This window comes from Cetorhinus maximus, chromosome X (assembly GCF_964194155.1).
Source record: "Cetorhinus maximus chromosome X, sCetMax3.hap1.1, whole genome shotgun sequence".
NCBI classification, from domain to species: Eukaryota; Metazoa; Chordata; class Chondrichthyes; order Lamniformes; family Cetorhinidae; genus Cetorhinus; species Cetorhinus maximus.
In genome coordinates, this window is record NC_135917.1 from 11,543,628 (window position 1) to 11,568,600 (window position 24,973).

Genomic DNA, 24,973 nt, shown 5'->3' on the forward strand with positions numbered 1-24,973 from the left:
ACCACATGAACTTGTTTCTGGACTGTAAATTGTATAAGGTAAAGCACAGACTCTCCAACTGTTCTTGAAGTAATTTAGAAAGCAGAGACAAATCTAACACGCACCCATAACAGCTCAGACATTGTACCTTAAAAGCATTAAAAAGAAGAGAAAGATAGTCCCTTTTTACTTGTTATCTAACCTTGATATGCTGGCCTCTCTCTGAGGGCAAGAACCAAGGACTTATAAGCCATGATGATCTTCTATTTGACCTCAGAATCTGCCCACTTAAATCACTTCCCCACCTAATCAGCTCCCTTTAGGGGCAGGCCATATTAAACACAGCAGTTGTATCACAACCATGCTCCAGACTATAGTTTACTTGTATGTCACAGCAGGTAAACTAAGATACTGATAATCTCACTGGTCCTACATCCTTCCCTATGCTTTTATCTGCATAGCATCATAACTTAGCTCCCCCGTCATGTTACTGTGTGATCTAGATAATGTACCTGTATCAGCCGTGTTCGGGTTGAAGACAGTGTTGGTGTAAGTGACAAACTGGAGCTGACGGTTCAGGTTGTCCACTTGAGAGCTCGAGAGAGACAGGTGCATCTCCCCTTCACCTTTGAGCTTGACCCCATCGACCTCTGCCGCCACATCGAAGGTTCCCAAATTCGCTGTTAGATTGACCTAGAAAACAAGAGACCGACTGAATAAAGCGGATGCTGAGGCAAAGTGCATCTCAACGGCCTGCATGCCACGTCCCAGACTGGCACCCCGTGGGGTTAACTCCTGTGATTTGCCACAAGTTGAGCTCCTGGTCTTCACCGTGCCCCAGAGGAGGGGCTGAGACCCTTTCCCAGGGTCTTCTGTGAGCCTCTTGGAGATTCAAAGCAGTGACAATGGAAAGCTGGGAGGCCACATCCCCTCTCAAGCCGAGAACGATGCGAGGCAGGGTACCCAAGCAAAGGGAGAAGGGTAAAAAGTAGCTGTGTTTTGAGTCTGCCTGGGAGGGGTGGGGAGGTACGAGAGAATCGGGGTGCAGCAAATGTGACACCCTTATTCAACAAAGGGTATAAGGACTGTCCTAGTAACTACAAGCTAGTTAATTTAACATCAGTGATGGGTAAGGTTTTAGAAACAATACTCAGGGGGGAAAAAAAATCAATAGCTACTTGGAGAGGTTTGAGTTGATTAAGGAGAGCCAGCATGGATTTGTAAAAGCCAGATCGTGTTTGACTAACTTAATTGAGTTTTTGATGAAGTAACAGAGAAGGTTGATGAATGGAATACGATGGTTGTTGTCTATATGGATTTTAAGAAAAGTGTTTGACAAAGTGACACATAAAAGGCCGTTTAACAAAAGTGGGGCTCATGGAACAGGAGGGTCAGAGTCAACTTGGATAAAAAAAATTGGCTTCAGGACAGAAAACAACAAGTCGTGGTAGATGGTTGTTTTGCAGACTGGAGGAGGATGGTATACAGTGCCATTCCCCAAAGGTCAGCATTAGGACCACTGTTTTTTAACGTATATAAATTACTTGGATATTGGAGGCATGACAAACAGTGAGGATGATATCAACCGACTGCAACAGGAGGTAGACAGACCAGTAGCATGGGCAGAACGGGCAGATGGAATTTAATACAGAGAAGTGTGAGGTGATGCAGTTTGGCAGAAGGGATAAGAGGCAATATATAGTTAACAGACCAGTTTCTAAAGAGTGTGTAGGGACAGAAGAGCCTGGGGGTTTATGTGCATTGATCTTTGAAGAGGGCAGGACATATTGGGAGAGTGGTTAGTAAAGCATTTGGAATCTTGGGTTTTATAGAGGCGTTGAGGACAAAAGCTGGGGAGTTATGCTGAACATTTCTAAAGCCCCAGTTGGGCTACAACTAGAGTATCATGTCCTGTTGTGGCCACCACACTTTAGGAAGGATGTGAGGGTCCTTGAGAGGGTGCAGAGATTTACCAGAGTGGACCCAGGGATGGGGGGATTTTAGCTACAAGGTTAGGTTGGAGAAGCTGGGATTGTTCTCCTTGGAGCAAGGGAAATTGAGGGGAGATTTGATAGAGGAGTACAAGACAGGTTCAGATAAAGGTGGACAAAGAAAAGCTGTTCCCTTTGGCTGATGGTACAGGGACTACGCGATCCAGATTTAAGGTTTTGGGCAAGCGATGCGGGGGAATTTGAGCAAGACTTTTTTTTTAAAAAAACAGAGCAAGCGGTAATGACCTGGAACTTGCTGCCTACGAGGCTGGTGGAAGCAGAGATGTTCAATGTCTTAAAAGGAAATTGGATGAGCACTTAAGGGAAATAAACTTGCAAGGATATGGGGATAGAGTGGGGGGAATGGGACTGACTGGACTGCTCTACAGAGAGCTGGTATGGACTCAATGGGCTGAATGGCCTCATTCTGTGCCGTAATGGCTTTGTGACTTAAGGGAATCAAAGAGCCCCTCACCTCAAAAACGTCTCATATCCATTGGGCAAGAATGAGCGATTGGCTGAATCAGGGATTTGTCTGACTAATGTCATGAGGACATAAGAAATAGAAGCAGGAGGAGACCGTTCCAGCCCCTCGAGCCTACTACACTATTCAATATGATCATGGCTGATCTTCTGCCTCAACTCCACTTTCCCGCCCGCTCCCCATATCCCTTGATTCCCTGACACCCCAAAAATCTGTCCATCTTATCCTTGAGTATATTTGATGGAGCATCTGGGGTAGAGAAGTCCAAAGATTCAGAAAAGCTACGAGATTGAACAAAGTCAATAAACTCTCAGTAAAGAAAAGCTTTGTGCTTGGTTTTGACTTCAAATGGCTTGGATTCCGTTAACAAATAGAATCTTCGTTTGTGGAATATCACCTCATAATTTAACTGGCACAATTTCACACAAATCCAGCAGTATAACTACAACACAATTTAAAAAACCTCCTCAGGCCGCCTTCACTATTTAACATTTGGAAAATAGTTTGCTTATTTCACAGCCTTCCTAACAGCACTGTGGGTGTACCTACACCACATGGACTGCAGTGGTTCAAGAAGGCAGCTCACCACCACCTTCTCAAGGGGCAATTAGGGATGGGCAATAAATGCTGGCCCAGCCAGCGATGCCCACATCCTGTGAATGAATAAGTTTTTTAAAAAAAAACAGCGAACGCGGCAATTCAAAGAAACCTGTGCGGTTTGGGGTGCCTCATAAACACGTGATAAGATGAGAAATAAAGGTAAACTGTTTTTCTGGTTAGAACAGAGGCAAGTGTGCCACGAATTCTTCACAAGCAGTATAAAACTTAATGGAACTTCGCTGCACAGAACTCGGTGTTGCTAGACACAACTCACTGCCACCAGTTGAAGTCAGTGCTGTTAGGGGTTAATCGCACTGAACAGCTATCAGTCTCAAATGGGTACGTGCCAGTGCAGGTGTGGTGAGGCTAGCAGGGAGTAGAGGGCAAGTGAGAATTAGTAAAGTCAAGGGTGATTTATTCTAGAAGAACATAAAGGACGAACCACCAATGCAACATTTTTTTTTATATATACCTTGGGGGAAAAAAATAAAGTCACTGACTGAGATTTAAGCATTGAAATTACTGTTGCTGATATTGAGGCAATATCATTGCCACAACTTACATTTATGTAGCAACCTTTAATGTAGTAAAACATCCCAAAGACGCTTCACAGGGTCTGTGGACACCGAACCGCATAAGGAGATAGTGGATCAGATGACCATAGAGGTAGGGTTTAAGGACAGCCTTAAAGGATGAAAGTAAGGCAGAGAGGTGTAGGGAGGGAATTCCAGAGCTTGGGGTCTAGATAACTGAAGACACGGCCACTGATGGTGGCGCGATTAAATTAGAGGGTGCGTCACAAAACTATAATAATTTTCATATTATTATTGTGGTTTATTGCAAAGTAGGTTTATGAGCGTGAGTGTAGATGGTTCTGTCTGTGTGATTTAATTAAATAGAGTCAAATAGGCTGCAAACTCGAAATGATCAAAAGTAGTTAAGGATGAAAGACATTCGAAATGCTAAAAATTATCAAAAGAAGTTAAGGGTAAAACACATTTGAAATGCTAATGGGTAAACATGGATGAGGTCTTAGCATGCAGGGTGTGAAGGAAATTTGCATCTTCAGATAGTGAAGGAGTTGTTTGGGTTTCAAAGGGATGGTCGTGTGTTTACAGCTAACAAGATAAATAGGGCGAGAAGGAGAAACGAGGTGATGGAGGAATTTGAACACAAGGATGCAAATTCTAAAGTGGAGGTGTTGCCAGATCAGGAGCTCGTGTAGGTAAGTGAGTACAGAGGTGATGGGTGAGCAGAACCTGGTACAAATTCGGATAAGGGGAGCAGAGATTTAGATGCTCTCAAGTTTACAAAGAAGTGGGCTGCTCCTCTCTCTGCTCTTATCATGAAAGCACGAGCCCAATTGTAATAGAGCCCTCACGTGGCCTGTTTTCAGTCAAACATATCACCCTAATCCTTTCCTTCCACTGCCTGATTAACAGCTGGATTATCAGGAATATCGAGGATATTATTAGCAGTGAAAAACATCTGTAGCCACTCCACATACATACCAAAAGACTCTCAGTCCCAGCTATATTTTCCCAGTTGCCCAATAATACCTGTTGATGCAGCCATCTTTGAAGGTCAGCCCACCCACGTGTATACACAGCCTTTTCACGAATACCGGATATTTAAAACAATTTCTCAAGCAAAAAAAAATCTCAGTTCCTCTACTGGTTTGCTGGCAGCTTCTCCAACTCAAATTTGTTCGGCTAGAGAACCAATCTCGCCTCGTTGCCAGACTGTGATACCTTTGTAGGACAGAAAAGAGATTGCGTGCAGCACAAGTTCAAAGTACCCAAATAAAACTAATTTACACACATAAACGGCCACAAGAGGATGCTATTACTACTGCATACAATTGTAGAACAGCACCAGGTCGATCAAAGGTCAGTCGAGACCCATACGATCTGAAGCACAGGAAACATCCAATGGAAATTCGCAGGGCATGGTAGCCAAGTCGCGTCGATTGGAGCTCTGATTAACGTGGAGATTGACACACAGACATCAGTCAGCGTGGTTCCTGAATTGCTACACTGTCAAAAGTTGAGTCAGGATCAACCGGAGAGATGACACATAGAATTACAAAGTTGTGGAGGAGCAAAAATACCCACAACGAGAAGTGTGTTGGTTCCGTTCACGTACGAGGAGCAATGTGCAAAATTGCCCATCGTTGTAGGGAAGGGTGAAAAAACCAGCCTTATGAGGAAGAAACTGGCTAGCAGCACTCAAGTTAAATTGGAACGAGCTTTATCACATCAAAGCAAAATTCACAACACAAGACAACAAAGTACTCTCAGAGGTTTAGTGAAACCAGCAAACCGATTCAAGGATATGAGGCCAACGTATGAGTTCGGAGGAACACAGGCCAGTTCATTGCAGGCCTCGCCCAGCACCCTATGCTCCAAAACAGAAAGCAGAGCAAGAACTGAAAAGGCTCGAGACTGAGAACATTGGCCCAGATCTTCTGGTCTCCGGGTCGACCCAAGATGTGCGTTGGGACCCCGCGGAAGTCCTGATGCATTGACCGGCGAAGGAATTACCCGAGAAGTTGGAACTCCGATCGGCAATTCCCCTGCTGCCCAGGATCTTCCATGAAAGTCTCCAATTCCGATCTAGAGTCCAATGTACTTAACTGAATAGTTACCCAGAAAATGTCAAGAGAGAAAAATCCTAGTCTAGCTCTTGGGTAATTACAAAACTGACCATCCCAATCACTCATACTGACGCCCCCCCAACCCGACTACCCCTTCAACCCCCGAACAACCCCCTGACCCACCACTCAACTACCCTTCCAAATCAACTATCCCCGACCTGACCACTCCTCCCGACCCGACTACCCACCTACCCGCTTATGCACGCCCATCCTACCCATTCACCCACTCAACCATTCGCCAGCATTCTCACTGGACATTTAAACTTATCTGATGACAGCTAGTGCAGTAAAGAGGGGGTGCGTCCTGCCTTCCCCCCCGACTCTATAGTTCTCAGGGGGACGCTGCGCTCCACATTCCTGAAGAAGCCGGGCTCAAGAGGACCCGGCCAGGAACGTGGAGCTGTGCCAGGGTGCAGAGAAGTAGCCGGAATGGCAACCTGACGGTGACTGCCGCTTCATGGAAGATACAGGCCAATATGTCTACAGTCGAACAGAGTAATTGGGCTAGTCCCATAATGGTGGTGTAAAATATGTGGGGATTATAAGGCAATTGTAAATCAGGTACTGGAACATAATCCTGTCATAATTTTAAAGGCCTCTATTAGGTGACCCCTCAGCCTTCTCGTTTCTGAAGTGTTCCAGCTTGTTCAATATTCCCTGATAGGCATCACCTCAGTGACCGATTGTAAAGTCTCGGGTGGCTCTGATTTGCACCAGTGGATTTGATGGGCAGAGTGGGGCACAGGGCAGGACTCCATGGTGCTGGAGCCCTATTCACTGCTTTTATACTGCAAGACAGAAAGGCAGCCACTGATTTATCGGAGCCCGTCAGCAACTTTAAGAGCCATGAATAGCTTATTTCACAGCTTACGTTCTACTGGCCGTTGTGTGTGTTCTGCTTCGGGGGGCCCCGTTCAGTAACGTTTGTGGAGAGGTGCAGAAAGCAACAGAATGGCTAAATTTCCCGAGGTCCAAGGAGTCATAGACTGAGTGGCCAGATGTCCCCCACTCTTCAATCCTCTCACCCGTGTATTCCATGCCCTATAATGTCAAACCACCACCGAGTGACATTCCCGATACCCAAAAAGAAAAAAAATGAATCCCCCTTTACCCCTTCCACCATTTTCCTGCTTGAATTGCTGCCCAAACAAAAACAAACTAGGCTTGCATTTATATAGTGCCTTTCACATCTTCAGGATACCCTGAAGGGCTATCCATCCAATGAAGTGTTTTTGAGGTGTAGTCACTGCTGTAATATTGAAAATGCGACAGCCAATTTGCGCACAGCAAGCTCCCACAAACAGCAACATGAGATTGACCAGATAACCTGTTGTTTGTGACGTTGGTTTTGGGGTAAATATCGGCCAGGACACCGGGGAGAACTTCCCTGCTCTTCTTCAAAATAGTGCCACGGGATCCTTTACATCTACTTGAGCCGACAGATGGGGCCTTGGTTTAATGTCTAACCTGAAAGGCAGCACTTGTGACAGCACAGCACCCCCCATAGTACCGCAGTGGAGAGCCAGCCTTGATTTTTTACACCCAATTTAAACAAGAAATGCTGATGACATGAGTTGGGAGGGTGGGGAGAGGGGAAAGTGCTTAGAAGAAGCAATGGTGCTGGGGAGCAGATTGATCTCACAAGCCTACAGTGGACGTTATAAGATTGCTGAAGCAGCTTAGGTTAGTAATGGGTTAACACCACACAGGGGCTATTTTGCCCCTCAAATAGCACAGGTCAAGTAGGTTGCATACATATAGCCCTCTGTTATCGCATTACAGTATTCAACTGTTAAGACTTACAAAGAAACAAGTGACGGAACCTATTTTAATAAACAGTAGCCTCTGTGCAGAGTCAAATGAGAATATGTTCGACTATTTCGAGTGATTGGTTGTAAATATCTTACCCGATACAGTTTCCTAGATTGGGCTTGTAAACTTAAACCTGTAAAAAGGGAAGTGCAAAAATGTTAAGAGTAAAGTCGCATCTTGCTCCACATTCATTTCTTAAACATCTGTCCTTGGGAAGTGGGCAACGCTTGGGCTAGGCCACATTTATTGCCCATTCCTAGTTGAGGGCATCGAGAGCCAATCGTGTTGGTATGGGATTGGAGTCGTGTGTAGGCCAGACCGGGTAAGGATGGCAGCTTTCCTTCCCTGAAGGACATCGGTGAACCAGTTGGGTTTTTCTAAACAGTCCAACAGCCTCGAGACCACTTTTCCTGATTCCAGGAAAAGTCAATCAAATTCAAAATTCACAACCTGTTGTGGTGGGGTTCAAACTCTCAACCTCTTGGCACAAATCACAAGAAAATTACAGACAATAAAAACCACTCAACTCGTTTTATAGTCAAGTACCCGAACCACCATGAGCAATAAACATGCTGGTATTGTGCTAAAATTTGTGGAATTCATCAAATTATTTATTTCAAAAGGATCACGAGTATAATAACAACCTGAATTATTAGGCTCGAAACATTCGCTGCTCCCAAGCGATTAGTGAGTTTGATGCTTGTTAGTATTTCTCAGTTAGTCTTTAACACTCATGAAATTTTGTATCAGATCTCCAATCTCTATTAAACTGAATTCCACCTATTTCAGTAAAACATACCTTATCTTATACATCCGTGGCTCAGTGGTAACACTCTTGCCTCTGAGCCAGAAGGTTGTAGGTTCAAATCCCACTGCAGGACTTGAGTGCAAAATCTACACTGACGCTGCTGAGGGAGTGCTGCACAGTTGGATTGGCCGTCTTTCAGATAAGCTGTTAAACCTAGGTCCCCATCTGCCTTTGTATAAGATCCCATGGCACTATATTGAAGTAGGGCAGGAGAGTTCTCCCTGGCATCCTGGCCAATATTTATCCTTTGACCAATATCATGGAAAACAGATGACTTGGTCATAAGACCATAAGACATAGGAGCAGAAATTAGGCCATTTGGCCCATCGAGTCTGCTCTGCCATTCAATCATGGACCCTCTCCAGGGCCAGCACATCCTTCCTGAGATACGGGGTCCAAAATTGCTCACAATATTCTAAATGTGGTCTGACCAGAGCCTTATAAAGCCTCAGCAGCACATCCCTGCTTTTATATTCTAGTCCTCTCGAAATAAATGCCAACATTGCATTTGCCTTCCTAACTACCACATCAACCTGCAAGTTAACCTTAAGAGAATCCTGGACTAGGACTCCCAAGTCCCTTTGCACTCCAGATTTCTGAATTCTCTCCCCATTTAGAAAATAGTCTGTGCCTCTATTCTTCCTACCAAAGTGCATGACCTCACACTTGCCCACGTTGTATTCCATCTGCCACTTCTTTGCCCATTCTCCTAACCTGTCCAAATCCTTCTGCAGCCTCCCCGCCTCCTCAATACTACCTGTCCCTCCACCTATCTTTGTATCATCTGCAAACTTAGCCAGGATGCCCTCAGTTCCCTCATCTAGATCATTAATGTATAAAGTGAAAAGTTGCGGTCCCAACACTGACCCCTGCGGAACTCCACTAGTCACCGGCCGCCATCCTGAGAAGGACCCCCTTATCCCCACTCTCTGCCTCCTGCCAGACAGCCAATCTTCTATCCAAGCTAGTACCTTGCCTCTAACACCATGGGCTCTTATCTTACTGAGCAGCCTCCTGTGCGGCACCTTGTCAAAGGCCTTCTGGAAGTCCAAGTAGATAACATCCATTGGCTCTCCTTTGTCTAACCTACTCGTTACCTCCTCAAAGAATTCTAACAGATTTGTCAGGCATGAGCTCCCCTTGATGAAACCATGCTGACTTTGCCCTATTTTACCATGCACTTCCAAGTCATTATCACGTTTCAGTTTGTGGGAGCTTGCTGTGCACAAATTGGCTGCCGCATTTCCTACATTACAACAGTGACCACACTTCAAAAATAGTTCATCGGGCTGTAGAGCACTTTGGGACGGCCTTTGATCGTGAAAGGCGCTACAACAATGCAGGTTCTTTCTTTACATTTATCACAAAAATGGGAGAAGCGTACTCAGCTACAGCTCCAGGTGTTTTTAAATGGGAACAAAAACAAAAATACCTGGAAAAACTCAGCAGGTCTGACAGCATCTGCGGAGAGGAACACAGTTAACGTTTCGAGTCCGTATGACTCTTCAACAGAACTAGAAGAAGAGTCATTTGGACTCGAAACGTTAACTGTATCCCTCTCCGCAGATGCTGTCAGACCTGCTGAGTTTTTCCAGGTATTTTTGTTTTTGTTCTAGATTTCCAGCACCCGCACATTTTTGCTTTTATCTTAGTTTTTAAATGGGATCTGTCTTGTATATAACTCTTCATGGCAGGCTCCACAAGAAAGCTGTGCACTTTAACACATGCTCTATGGAATGGCACTAATCCAGTTCATTAAATAAATAATAGGGACTCCTGGGAAATGGCACAAACCTTCTCTAGTTATTAGGCGTGCAAGGAACAGGAGGGGGCCATTCAGCCCCTTGAGCCTGTTACACAGGAACAGGAGGGGGCCATTCAGCCCTTTGAGCCTGTTACACAGGAACTGGAGGGGGCCATTCAGCCCTTTGAGCCTGTTACACAGGAACAGGAGGGGGCCATTCAGCCCTTTGAGCCTGTTACACAGGAACAGGAGGGGGCCATTCAGCCCTTTGAGCCTGTTACACAGGAACAGGAGGCCATTCAGCCCCTTGAGCCTGTTACATAGGAACAGGAAGCAGTTCATTCAGCCCCTCGAGCCTGTTACACAGGAACAGGAGGCCATTCAGCCCCTTGAGCCTGTTACATAGGAACAGGAGGGGGCCATTCAGCCCTTTGAGCCTGTTACACAGGAACAGGAAGCAGCTCATTCAGCCCCTCGAGCCTGTTACACAGGAACAGGAGGCCGTTCAGCCCCTCGAGCCTGTTACATAGGAACCGGAAGAAGCTCATTCAGCCCCTTGAGCCTGTTACACAGGAACAGGAGGCCATTCAGCCCCTTGAGCCTGTTACATAGGAACAGGAGGCCATTCAGCCCCTTGAACCCATTACGCAGGAACGGGAAGAAGCCCATTCAGCCCCTTGAGCCTGTTACGTGGGAACAGAAAGAGGCACTACAGTTCTCTCGAGGCTGTTACACGGGAACAGGTGGAGGCCATTCAACCCCTTGGGCAGGTTATACAGGAACAGCAGGCGGCCATTCAGCCCCTCACACATATTCCATCATTCAGTAAGAACGTGACTGATGTGCACCTTAACTCCATTCATCCACTCAGTTCCATATACTTCAATACTCCTACCCAACAAAAATCTAGCAATCACAATCTCGAAGGTTATTATATATATATATATCTTTGTAACAGTCCGCATTAGTTCCTGACCTGGGATCACGATGGTTTTTAGGGGCCGCACTTGCAGCCCTTGCGTGGGGTACTCCAAAGGTGTGTTGGCTTTGGCAATGATCATCACATCAGCAGGGGAATGTGACCTGTGCAGAGATCAGAGAAAGCAACAGAGCAGGAGGCATTCAGAAAAAGAAAATTAACTTTATTTGTTGAATAATCCCAATCGAGGTGTAGCTGCAGACAAATTAAACACAAAAGGCCTGTTGGTGTTCGAGTGATCCAGTGTTACATCTCTACAACAAAGATGGGCGCAGCAGAGAACAACTGTGCATCGCTAAGATTACATGCACACCGCTATTTGAAAGTTGTGATAACCACTTCCGGTTCTCCGCTGAAACAGAAACGGAAAATGCTGGAAAAACTCAGCAGGTCTGGCAGCGTCTGTGGAGAGAAAGACAGAGTTAACGTTTCGAGTCCGTGTGACTCTTCTTCAGAGGAAGAGGACCCTTCTCTGAAGAAGAGTCATACAGACTCGAAACGTTAACTCTGTTTCTCTCTTCACAGGCGCTGCCAGACCTGCTGAGTTTTTCCAGCATTTTCTGTTTTTGTTTCAGATTTCCAGCATCCGCAGTGTTTTGCTTTTATTTCAGTTCTTCGCTACTGGACTGCCCCTGGTGGTGGGTAAAGTTGGGATGGTGCATTGCTTGGAATACTCCATTGCTTGGCTATATGGATCACTCCACCATTGGCGGCCACGCCCTCAGTTGCCAATTCCCCTAAGTCCTGTAATTCCCTCCCTAAACCTCTCCGCCTCGCTATGTCTCTCTCCTTCTTTAAAACGCTTCTTAAAACCTGCCTCTAGCTAAGCTTCTGGTCATCAGATCGAATATCCAAGTTGCTGTTATTGTGCGGCCAGTATGCCCACGGCCATGTAGGCTGGCAGCCTAGGCAACATTGACATGGTCACCTCTGGATGCCCTGGGGAGAAACCTGTTTCTCGATGCTTCCAAAATCAGTAGTGGGGCGGTCAACCAGGAGGTAAAGAAGTGGGGGCGTCATCGGCAACAGTTTGAGAGACTGCTGTGGTGTCGGGAGGAGCACTCCTACTTCACCCAGCAACACATTCAGTGAAATATACTTTTTGAAACCTACTTCTTTTTATTTTTGAGGGTAGCCTCTAGCAGTTCTATTAAAGGACCCCCAGTTAGATCACACGTCAATTTGGTTATCCTGAACACAGCAGGCCTGGCGCTCAACAGGTCCTGAAATAGGCGTTAACTCCATATTGATACTGGCTAGGGGCCTAGTGCCCGTCTCAGGCACAAGCCCTGGATGCCTATGCTGGAGCCTCTGTCAATATGGCAAGTCGGAATGGGCACTTTTGGTGTGGAACGAGCTTGTGCTGGCTGCCAGCCAGGACAGATGTTTACACACCCAATGCGTGCCTGGAAAACAGGTGTGGCATCAATGAATTCCGAGGCATTGGCACTTTCAGGACCATGTACCTCTGTAAAAAATGCTGGTACTCCTGCTCCCTTCTTTTCTTCAACTCCTCCCGTTCGACTTCTTTGAAGACCTGTTCAAACTGATGGACAGAAACCTGATGGAAAAGATGCTTGGTGAATGGCAGGTTTATCAAGGGCTCCTCTTTCTCACATCGGCAGCCATTCTTTGGAAGTAGCCTAAGGATAAAGAATTCTACATTACCAAAATTCGCTGGTGACTCAAAGGTAGGACACATCAGATTTCACATATTGGATACCTCATAACTCAAATTTTGGCTACCACTATCAGCTTGCGAAACCCAAGCTGCTCAAGGGCTCAAAATTAATTAGGGCAATCATTCGGAAATTTAATAATTTACATCTCTTCCGCAGTTACTGGAAGAAGGTTCTGTTCTGTTCTAATAGATCGCGTTGGTCCAATGAAAGACATTGAACATTTTCCCAGTGAGACGAAATGCTGAATTTCTGAATGCTATAAGGGTCCTAAGGGAAATGAGTTTTGGGACAGATGTGACCCAGTTCGACAATAGCTTCAACCTCAACCTCCCCTTGCTTTTTCTTTCCAATCACTTCAATTTTTTAAATATATTCTGGATGATTTATTAGGAAAGGATGGAAAATCATTGATATTTATATCCTTTCAAGACTAAAGTAAGAGCTGCCCTAACAGATATACAAGACACCATAAACTGATGCATGTGAGATAGAGGATGAGATGGAAGAAAATCAATCACAATATTTCTTTCCTCCTTCTACCCCAGCAGTACAGGAGCCAATATATCCAGAGGAATACCTATCTCGTTTTATATCCTTTCTTATAATCATCCATCCCATTGCCAACCAGATTTATCCAACTCCTTCTTGAAAGTGGGAATCATCACAGCCTTACTGGCTTTATGGGGTGGATTATACACAGAGGGCAGGATCCCCACAGCCCAGCATAACAGTCGGGGGGGTGAGCCCGCCTCCACTTAGCTGGCTCGCCCTGCTCTCATTTTTCGGGCGATGGCCCTTTAATTAGTATGAGGCGGGACTTCCATCCATCTCCAGGGGGACGTCCCACTTCAGAGTTTCCTGCCAATCAGACCTTACATCCTAATTCGGCCTGCTTGTGCTGTCGGCCTTGGGCAACCCAAGTCAGTTGCTCCAAATGATATCACCAGCTGTACTAGGTGTTTAAGGAAAACTAGGCATAACAAGACAGAAAGGAATAAGCTCACTTGCTGGACCTCCAAGGATCAAAGGGAAGATTAATTCTTTCAATGATTTGTAAGGTGCAAAACTGATTTCGTTTTTTTTTAAAACTAAAACATCTGGACAATAGATGATCAGAATCAAAGGTCAGTACTGTCAAGGAGGCTCTTGCTGGTGCATGAGTTACAGTGGAGCAAAGGCTGACCCACTAAAGGTACATAGCATCTATCACTGAAGCAGGGAAGAGGGGACTCACCCAGCCACTATCTCTTTCACTTTGAAGGATATGTGGGCATATTTCTCAGAAGGCTCCCAAAGTCCACGCTCCAGAATGTTCTCTGATATCCCAGGAATTCGATACGTCACATCCACCACGCGGTAAGGTTTCAGCGACCAGAAACAAAGGAAGAAAACTCCCAGAGGCAAAGTCACAAGCAAAAGGCAGCAAAGGGGCTTCCTGACTGGACGCATGCTAGGAGCAAGGGGAAAAAAAAAGTAATTCTTTTTATATTTTTAATGAGCTATTTCTTTGAAATGTCTTTACAAGTCAGTTAGCAAATTCTCTGGAGTTCACCTAACAATTGAATTTTGCATTGCAATGTCACCATTGGGCAGTTATTCAGTGAAAGTTGTGTAGGTTATTGAGGGGAAATGATAAAGAGCTCCATCAGTAACTCATTTGGCCCAGGGCAGTACTAAACTACTCAGGCCAGGCAGATACCAGGATTGATTCCCATTCTGTTCACGTTCAGTCATTAAGGGAAGAAGCATAGCGCAATTGACCTCATCACTCTTCACCATTTTGCTCACTTCTGCTAATATCTCTTTGTGACTCAACGTCAAGTTTGGTTTGATAGTCGCTCCTGTGAAGCGCTTTGGGATATTTTACTGCATTATATAAATGAAAATTGTAGCAGAATTCATTGCCGCAGCACCCCAGACTCTCAGTCTTAAACAGTGCCCGGGAAAGGAAGAGAAGTAGAAATCGAAGGGTGCTCCGATTTAAATGAAGCTGGGATTGGTTTCCTCAGAGAAGGCGGAGGAGAGATTTGGTAGAGGGGTTCAAAATCGTCTGGACAGAGTAGGTAGGGAGAAACTGTTCCCATTGGTGTAAGGCTCGAGAACCAGGGGGCACAGATTTAAGGGGATTAGTGAAAGAACCAAAGGCAACATGAGGAAAAACTTTTCCACCCAGCGAGCAGTTAGGATCTGGAACGCACTGCCTGAGAGTGTGGCAGAGGCAGATTCAATCAAGGCTTTCAAAAGGGAATTGGATCATTACCTGAAGGGGAAAAAAAATTGCAGGGCCTCAGGGAAAGGCAGGGGAGTGGAACTAGCAGAGTTGCTCTCACAGAGAGCTGGCATGGACACGATAGACTGAATGGCCTCCTTCTGTGCTGTAACCATTCTATGATTCTGATATGTTCTTACCAATGCAGGATCTGTGACACAGGAGAGAATAGGCACTCCACTGCAGTACCACCTCTGACTATCTCTATTTGTTTGGCTCTCAGTGGTGATTGTTGAAATAAATATGAAAGGAGCAGACAACTAGGTAGGTAGACCAGGCTTACATTACATTCATCATGCTCACAAAAGAACGTTTTCAGTAATTGCTATCTGCCTACTACACCTACAGTTTATGGGTGACAGGTCTTACAAAATAAAGCACATACAAAAACCACGATTGACAAATACTCATTTTTGAAAGCAGACCTGATGCTTGGATCATGAACTTTGTCAAGTACAGATGTACGAACGCACAACTGAGGAAACCACAAGTATGTTGCTCAAGTAGCTCATAACCAGTATAACCCGAGTGCCTGGGTCAATCGAGCTGCGACAAGTGCATTTCACCCAGAAATTGCATATTGCACAATGTTCAGCACCATTCGTAACTCCTCAGGTACTAATTAGTCCATGCCCGTGTGCGGCAAGACCTAGCCAACATTCAGGTTTGAGCTCATAAGTGGCAAGTAACATTTGTGCCACACAAGTGCCAGGTAATGACCTCATCTCCAACAAGAGAGAATCTAGCCATCACCCCTTGACATGCAATGGCATTACCATTGCTGAATCTTTTTTTAAAAATATTCGTTCATGGGATGTGGGCATCGCTGGCTGGGACAGCATTTATTACCCATCCCTAATTGCCCTTGAGAAGATGGTGGTGAGCTGCCTTCTTGAACCGCTGCAGTCCATGTGGTGTAGGTACACCCACAGTGCTGTTAGGGAGAGAGTTCCAGGATTTTGACCCAGCTACAGTGAAGGAACGGTGCCATAATTCCAAGTCAGGGTGGTGAGTGGCTTGGAGGGGAACTTCCATGTAGTGGTGTTCCCATGTGTCTGCTGCCCTTGTCCTTGGAGATGGTAGAGGTCGTGGGTTTGGAAGGTGCTGTCGAAGGAGCCTGCAGTGCATCTTGTAGATGGTACACACTGCTGCTACTGTGCGTCAGTGGTGCAGGGAGCGAATGTTTGTGGATAGGGTGTCAATCAAGTGGGCTGCTTTGTCCTGGATGGTGTGGAGCTTCTTGAGTGTTGTTGGAGCTGCACTCATCCAGGCAAGTGGGGAGTATTCCATCACACTCCTGACTTGTGCCTTGTTGACAAGCTTTGGGGAGTCAGGAGATGAGTTACTCGCCACAGGATTCCTAGCCTCTGACCAGCTCTTGTAGTCACAGTATTTATATGGCTGGTCCAGTTCAATTTCTGGTCAATGATAACCCCAGGATGTTGATAGTGGGGGACTCAGCGATGGTAATGCCATTGAATATCAAGGGACAATGGTTAGGTTCTCTCTTGTTGGAGATGGTCATTGTCTGGCACTTGTGTGGTACAAATGTTACTTGCCACTTATCAGCCCAAACCTGGATATTGTCCAGGTCTTGCTGCAATTGGACATGGACTGCTTCAGTATCTGAGGAGTCGTGAATGGTGCTCAACACTCTGCAATCAACAGTGAACATCCCCTCTTCTGAGCTTATGATGGAAGGAAGGTCATTGATGAAGCAGCTGAAGATGGTTGGGCCGAGGACACTACCCTGAGGAACTCCTGCAGTGATGTCCTGGAGCTGAGATGATTGACCTCCAACAACCACAACCATCTTCCTTTGTGCTGGGTATGACTCCAACCAGTGGCGTGTTTTCCCCCCCCGATTCACATTGACTCCAGTTTTGCTAAGGTTTCTTGAAGTTATACTCGGTCAAATGCTGCCTTGATATCAAGGGCAGTCACTCTCACCCACTATCAACATCCTGGGGGGTTACCATTGACCAGAAACTGAACTGGACTAGCCATATAAATACTGTGGCTACAAGAGCAGGTCAGAGGCTAGGAATCCTGCAGCGAGTAACTCATCCCCTGACTCCCCAAAGCCTATCCACCATCAACAAGGCACAAGTCAGGAGTGTGATGGAATACTCCCCACTTGCCTGGATGAGTGCAGCTCCAACAACACTCAGGAAGCTCGACACCATCCAAGAGAGCAGCTCACTTGATTGGAACCCCTTCCACCACCTTCAACATTCATTCCCTCCACCTCCTCTGCACAGTGGCAGCAGTGTGTGTACCATCTACAAGATGCACTGCAGCAACTCACCAAGGCTCCTTCAACAGCGCCTCAGCTCCTATGTTATGGATAATATAACCAGGTCTTCAATCCTTGGTGGATAGTTCCACTCAGCCCGCCACCACACTTGTCTGAACTAGTTCATTGTCTTCCTTAGTCCACTAGTGTTGCCACTTAACTGAGAGATGAGAGAAAAACCTTCCAAACTTTCCAATACTATCTCTTAAAGAGGCTTTGTGATGAAGCCCGTAGGGATAACTAAATTGTATCTCCTTTTCTCCCTCCCTCACCCAAAGGCTCTGACTGCTGCTATATTCATTAGTAATAAATAGCCCCACAGTTACCAGTAACCTTTTGGTTACTTGACCAAGTGTCCAAATTTTATGTGTCAGCCTACACAATGAGCAATCCACAACTGCAGCACAATTAATTGCACAATGATGGTTAGGCCTCAAGCAATGTTTTGTATTCATTTTTAATTGTTAAGCTTCAAATGTTCAAAAAAAAAATTGAGGATCAGGACAATTTAGCTAACAGCTGTCAAAACAGGTTTACAAATGCGATACTGTGGGGAAGGACTGGCTGTTCTTAAAGCAGCTTTATCTGGTTTCGCATTCAGGGTCACGTGACAAATTTGCATCCTAAATTGTCACTCTGATTCATCAGTGCCAGTCAAATTAGCTTTCCTAGTTTGTCGGTCCTCCAGCAGACCAGGCACCAGATGGTGGTCTGGCTATTCAGAATTGGAGCCAAGGGAATAAACTGCAATATCCCATTCTGCCTCATGCAGCATAGCTCCTGTTGACAGGAAGAGCAAAGGTGATTTTTAAGTGGTAGCTGGGATCCATGCAAGGGCTCATTCAGCACCAGGGATTGAACGTGGGCTCTGTTCAATATGGTTGAGGTAGAGGGCGAGGGTTGCCAACTCTGATGGGACTTGTGCCTGGAGATGGCATGAGCTACCAACCTCCAACCACCCTGCCCCCATTCTCCCGTCATTGGTCACCTTTTTTATTCCATCAACGATATTATTACTAGCAAATGTTAAAAAAAAAAAAAATATATGTCTCTTTCTCTTCAGGGTTGCTCACAGCAGTATCTTAGAGATTAATCTTCAACTTCTGCAGACTGCAGGACAATCCTGGAGGATTGGCAACTAGGCCTCAAGAAAAAAACTGACAAAATTCTGAAAAATAAAAGAATGTTATTTTTTAAACTAAATTTTAAATAAAAAAATGTCCCAGTTCCCCAGCAGCCTATAGATTGGCAGCTCAGTAGAAAGGGGAATAGGCCATTGGTCTCTTCAAGCCTGCTCCGCCATTCAATAAGATCAGGTCTGATTGTGGCCTTGACACCACTTTCTTGTCTGGCCCTCGATTCACTTGCCAATCAAAAATTTAACATTGTGGAAGAGAATTCCAAAGACTAACAACCCTTAGAGAAGAAATTCCTCCTCTTCTCCGTCTTAAACGGAAGGACCCCTTATTTTTAAACTGTGCCCCCCTAGTTCTAGATTCCCTCACAAGGGGAAACATTAGCTCACTATCTACCTTGTCAAGCCCGCTCAGAATATTATATGCTTCAATAGATCACCTCTCATTCTTCTGAACTCCAATGGATACAGGCCCAACCTGCTCAAACTTTCCTCATAAGACAAACCCCTTCATCTCAGGAATCAGCCCAGTGAACCTTTTCTGAACTGCTTCCGATGTAAGTCTCTCCCTTGTTAAGTAAGGAGACCAAAACTGTACACGGTGTTCCAGGCGTGGTCTCACCAATATCCTGTACAGTTGTAGCAAGACTTCCCTACTTTTGTACTCCGTTCCCCTTTAAATAAAGACCAACATTCCATTTGCCTTCCTAATTACTTGCTGTGCCTGTATGCTATCTTTGTGAGATTCATGTAGGACACCCACTCTGTACTGCTGCATTCTGCAGTCTCTCTCCATTTAAATAATCTGCTTTTCTATTCTTCCTTCCACAACCTCACATTTCCCCGCATTACACTCCATCTGCCAAATTTCTAACAACTTACTTAACCTATCTATATCCCTTTGCAGACCCTTTGTATCCTCCTCACAATTTGCTTTCCTATCTACATTTGTATCATCAGCAAATCTGGGTACCATACAGTTGGTCCATTCATCCAAGTCATTACTATAGATCACAAACAGTTGAGGCCCCAGCACTGATTCCCTGTGGCACTCTATTAGTTACAGTTTGCCAACCTGAAAATGACCCATTTATCCTGACCCTGCTTCCTGCTAGTTAGCCAACCCTCGATCCATGTTAACATATTACCACCAGCGCCATGAGTTCTTATCTTGTGCAGAGTAACCTTTTATGTTGCACCTTATTAAATGTCTTTTGGAAATCCAAATACGCTACATCTACTCGCCCCCCTTTAACCATTCTGCTCATTACATCAAGGAATTCCAATCAATTTGTCAATCACGATTTCGCTTTCAACCATGCTGATTCCGCCTGATTGTATTATTATTTTCTAAATGTCCTACTACCTACTTAATCCAATGACAGATATTAGACTAACTGACCGATAGTTTCCTGCTTTTGTCTCCCTCCTTTCTTGGCGGTGTTGCATTTATGGTTTTCCAATCCACTGGGACCTTCCGAGAATCTAGGAAATTTGGAAGACTGCAACCAACCAGCATCTGCTGTGCGCTAGAACCAGCCACCCTGATTTTAAGGGGCGGGGGCACCTGAGTTTTCAGTGTGTGAATGATCCCATGACTGGATACTTGGCCTGGGGAACAATCCCACCCATTGGACCTGCAAGCCAATCAAGGGCAACCAGAAAATCTAGATTCAACCAGTAAGTATGACAACTTAGATGGCACCCGGGAACTTGGCACCTAGCTAAATGAGAGAGAAGGGCAAAAGAGGGAGAAAATGGGACTGGGGTCGGGGGGAGGAACCCAGCTGTATTCTGATAAATCTGACATGCAAGTACAGCACCTAACAGTTTTAAAACGGGAGTTCCTGCAATGGTTCCGTTGTTAAGTGCACTTGTACCAGGTTCAATCCCTGGTCTATGCTGAAATGGTGGTTCTCAGCTGAGTCAGCAGATAGAATAGTACAATTGGCCTCAGGTTCCCAGCCTCCACCCATCACAGCCCACTTACTCCTGTTGGAATCGTTAGACAAGTGCAGGGTCGAGCGAGGCGCTAATGTCTTCAGGGGTCGGCTATTCTACCAACATTCAGAGCCTGAAATTGCAGAGTGGGCAAGGGCACAAAGCAGGTGGCAATGCACAATATACTAACCCAGAACTGGCACCCACCTCCGCTGGGAAATTACGATTGGAGGTCAGAGGCTGTTGCACAGATAAATCCACTTCCCTATCACCACATTTGGGAGAGGCTTTGGGGGCGTATCTAGAGGCACACTTGGGCTAGTGCAATACTAATAGACCCAGTTGGACCAGTGTAAGGAAGGCCTCAATAAAAATGGCCCTTACTGCTTCTTCAGACAACGTCTGGCAACTTTTTTCCTTTTTCTGTTCCTTCATGAGTCCTTTTTGGGTCTTGACTCTCAGGTCAGAGTGCTGCTCCAAGTTCCATTGGTAGAATGGGCAACCAGTGTCTCTGATGCACTCCTACAGGTGCACGCCATCCACCTCTCTTACAGAAATGACCTATTCGCTGAAATATAGGCCAGGATCAATGTGTGTATCTGCAAAAAGCCAGGATGCCAGCTCTGGTGGTGGAGAGGGTTTACTCCCCAGCGTCAGAGCCTCATTGCCTGGACTATAGGAAGGATGTGATTGCACTGGAGGGGGTGCAGAGGAGATTCACCAGGATGTTGCCTGGGATGAAACATTTAAGTTATGAAGAGAGGTTGGATAGACTTGGGTTGCTTTCGTTGGAGCAGAGAAGACTGAGGGGGCGACCTGATCAAGGTGTACAAGATTATGAGGGGCATGGTCAGGGTGGATAGGGAGCAGCTGTTCCCCTTAGTTGAAGGGTCAGTCACAAGGGGACATAAATTCAAGGTGAGGGGCAGGAGGTTTAGGGGGGATGTGAGGAAAAACTTTTTTACCCAGAGGGTGGTGACGGTCTGGAATGCGCTGCCTGGGAGGGTGGTGGAGGAAGGTTGCCTCACATCCTTTAAGAAGTACCTGGATGAGCACTTGGCACGTCATAACATTCAAGGCTATGGGCCAAGTGCTGGTAAATGGGATTAGGTAGGTAGGTCAGGTGTTTCTCACGTGTCGGTGCAGACTCGATGGGCCGAAGGGCCTCTTCTGCACTGTGTGATTCTGTGACTCACGTGTGAAGAATGGCTGGGACGAGGTACCAGAGTGCAATGTTGGTTTCACCTGGGGTTGGCTTCACTGGATTGGCTGCTGCTACTATTAAGTTCCACCAATTGGCTTCATCAAGGATTGACTTCATCTGGTGTTGGCTTCAATTCATATTGGCTTCAACCAGTGTTATTGTCATGTACAGTTGATGATAGCTCCTGTTGGCTTCATCTGGAGCTAGCTATACCTCCTGTTAGTTTCACCTCATGTTAGTTACCTTGAACATTGGCTGCCCTTGATATCAGTTACACGTAACACTGACTGCAACTACTGTTCATTTCAATTAGTTTTGGCTTCACCTTGTGTTAGTTTCACCGGAATTTGGCTTCTCCTATCATAGGCTTCATTAGTTTCACCTAGAGTCAGATTCACCTGGCATTAGCTCCAACCAGCATCGTCACCACATCCTGGTGACCTCACGAAGCACTGGCTTCACCCAGAGTTAGCTTTACCTAGTGATAGTTTCAGTTACCTCTAACATTACCTATTGTCATATGCACCCGGTGTCACCCTCCACAAACTTGGCATCTTTCAAAACTCTGCTGTATGCATCCCAACTCTCACCAAGCCCCCTTCACCCATCACCCGTGCTCACTGACCTACACTGGTTCTTGGTTAAGCAATGTCTTAAAATTCTCATCTTTGTTTTCAAACCCCTCAATGTCCTCGCCCCTCCCTATCTCAGTGATCTCCTCCAGCCCCGCACCCCTCCGAGATCTCTGCGCTCCTCTAATTCTGGTCGCTTGAGCATCACCAATTTTGATCGCTCCAACATTGGCGGCCGTGCCTTCACCTGCCTAGACCCTAAGCTCTCGAATTTTGACCAAGCTTTTGGACATCTGCCCTAATACCTCATGTGGCTGGGTGTCATATTTTGATGCATCACACCCACGTGAAACACCTTAGGACGTTTTATGTTAAAGGCACTACATAAATGCAAGATGGCTTCGCCCAGCATTAGCTCACTTCCACTTAGCCAAGTCCCAACTTAAATTTATCTAGTGGTGATTTTCCCTGGTATTAGCTTCATGTGGTCTGAACTTCAAAGAGTGATATCTCCCAATGGGGAACTTTATATTGCCCATTTATCAATTATTAATTTTCTCACAGCCGCCACAATTGTTTTGCATTCGTGGTTTATAACATAATCTGAACACCTCCCCGAAATAGGTTTTATGGAATCACTCCCAGCCGCCTGTTGGTTTTTACGAAGGAGAATGTAACAAGGTATGGAATGAGAAAAGGTAATCAAATGAACTCCATTGGCTGGACAAAACTGTCCTCCCGTTTGATATACTTGTGCGATACCCTTGATTCATCTCCACTACTAACAGTCACTGACTTGTAATCATCGCCACTTCACCACAGTGAAGACCAGTGGACTCACTTTCGGGATGTCCCCAAAGCATCCCTGAAGAGATCAAACATACATGTCACCTCCCTGGCTTGTGACTGACTAAAATGGAGAAGATTCACTCAGGAGGAGGACACCGAACACATCAAGTAGCTTCGTTGGGAATGTGCAGGGGTAAAGTCGAGGCGTTGGAGGGAGTGCACAAGCCTCCTGTTATGACGCGGCAGATGATGTGTGCTGGGTGGATCAAATTCATGAGGGAAACTTGATCACACGGTCACAATGGTTTTGCAATTTGTATTTATTTCGAGATGCGTGCCCTGAATTCAGTAGTAATGAGTACACCAAGACTCTCAAGATTTTTCACAAAATAAATTAAACATTTATTAACAAAAGAAAAGATTTCAAACACATACATAGGTCTACAAATTACTACTATAATAGCTCCTAAAACCCCTAATTAATCTGGCTCCCAGTTACACCCCTGTTAAGGCAACAGTAAAAAAAAAAAATAGATTTAACAGATCCAGGCAAGTCAACACATACTCTGGACAATAGAATTCAAAGTGGCTTTTCCCAGCTTCAGTTTCTGTAGACAGTAGCTTAATACACAAATACTGGAGACTTTTCACACTTCTGGTAGATCTTATAATGCCTCTCCTCTAACACATAGCTTCATTCTTCTTTATACATGTTTCTCCCTTTTAATGCAAATTCCATTGTTCCCATTTGTCAGTGGAACTTTGCCTTTCTCGTGATATAAATATTTTCATAGTGCTAATATTATCAGTAACCTTTGGGAAAAATAAACACACTGCTTGGCCTAGCTTATCTGGCCAGGTGTAACATCTTACCATCTCTTTGAAATTCAAACTCCCCTGATTTATCTAAAAATGCTAATTCTCCTCACCTCACATTCTAAAACTACAGCCATGTTTACGTATTTAGCATTTCAAACCTAGCTTCTTTTGATGAGTCAAAGCCTCCAGACCAGCTGTCTCCAACTCAATTAAATCCCACACACAGACAAACTATCCAAACCCCACTATTAACTTATCTTCACAATAAATCACAATAATGTTATGAGAATTATTATACATTCGTAACATCTCCAAGCAACTCATCTACCCAACCCTTCAAGCATCACTTGCCCCACATGTGGCAGAGTCTGCAGATCACGTATTGGATTTATCAGCCATCTCAGAACCCATTGTACCAGAATGGAAGCAAGTCATCCTCAATCCTGAGGAACTGCCTGGGACAGAAGAGAAAATACAGCTCGAAACATCCCCTCCGCACACAACCCGCATTTGGAAGGAGACTGTCTATGACAGTATTGTTGGTTGTCATTTCACACCCTCCATTGCACAGTTGCAATTTACAGCTCCTCCATACCACTTTCTTGGTTCTTGTGTCACGAATGCTGAACTGGTTTTAAAATGTCCCTTTAACTTCAAGTAAAACCGATCATTCTGAAAAAAGAGGGGTTGCAAATTCCTGGTAAACAGCTCAGTTCAGAGAAATGCCTATGTGATCTCAGGTTGCCATGGGGAGAGAAACTCAAATAGAAGCCCATTGAGATGTTGAGTGGCAGTTTTTAAATCACCTTTCACAGGAGCCCGCAGGACAGAGCAAAAGCTGCTACTGCGGAGAAGCAGGGAAAACTGGAGCAAGCCAGATGCTTTTAAAAATTCAGTTTCTGTTCAAAAGAAAGGAAACAAAAGAGCTCTTGAGGATTTAGGGAACGGGGTTCATCAAAGTGTGCCTTGCTGGTGATAATCAGATCTGGAAAACACAGGCAGAGTGGAGCAATTATCAAAAGGACGTTGGAAGTTTTGACCAGGCATGTTGGGGAGAGGTGAACCTTTGCTGGACAGCTGTGAATGACTTTGAGACCTTCTTTCAATGCTACATATATGTTAGAAGCATGGTGTAGAGTAAAAACTTTTTGGAAGGCATATTTTGGTTACATTAGTTAACACGTAATATACCTTTTTTAATTTGATATATCAG

General features: G+C 45.3%; 1 protein-coding gene across 2 annotated transcripts in view; it reads right to left on the reverse strand.

Annotated features, from left to right (window-relative positions):
• The window catches only part of LOC144672578 (beta-1,4 N-acetylgalactosaminyltransferase 1-like), an 86,096-nt gene that overhangs the window by 38,576 nt on the left and 22,547 nt on the right, over positions 1–24,973 (reverse strand). For both annotated transcript variants that reach the window (XM_078534380.1, XM_078534379.1), the window contains exons 2-6: positions 13,970–14,185; positions 12,520–12,696; positions 11,051–11,157; positions 7,618–7,655; positions 492–672 (exon numbers count right to left, since the gene is read on the reverse strand). In XM_078534380.1, coding sequence (XP_078390506.1) covers positions 492–672; positions 7,618–7,655; positions 11,051–11,157; positions 12,520–12,696; positions 13,970–14,185 — 719 coding nt within the window. The remainder of the gene's footprint in view (positions 1–491; positions 673–7,617; positions 7,656–11,050; positions 11,158–12,519; positions 12,697–13,969; positions 14,186–24,973) is intronic.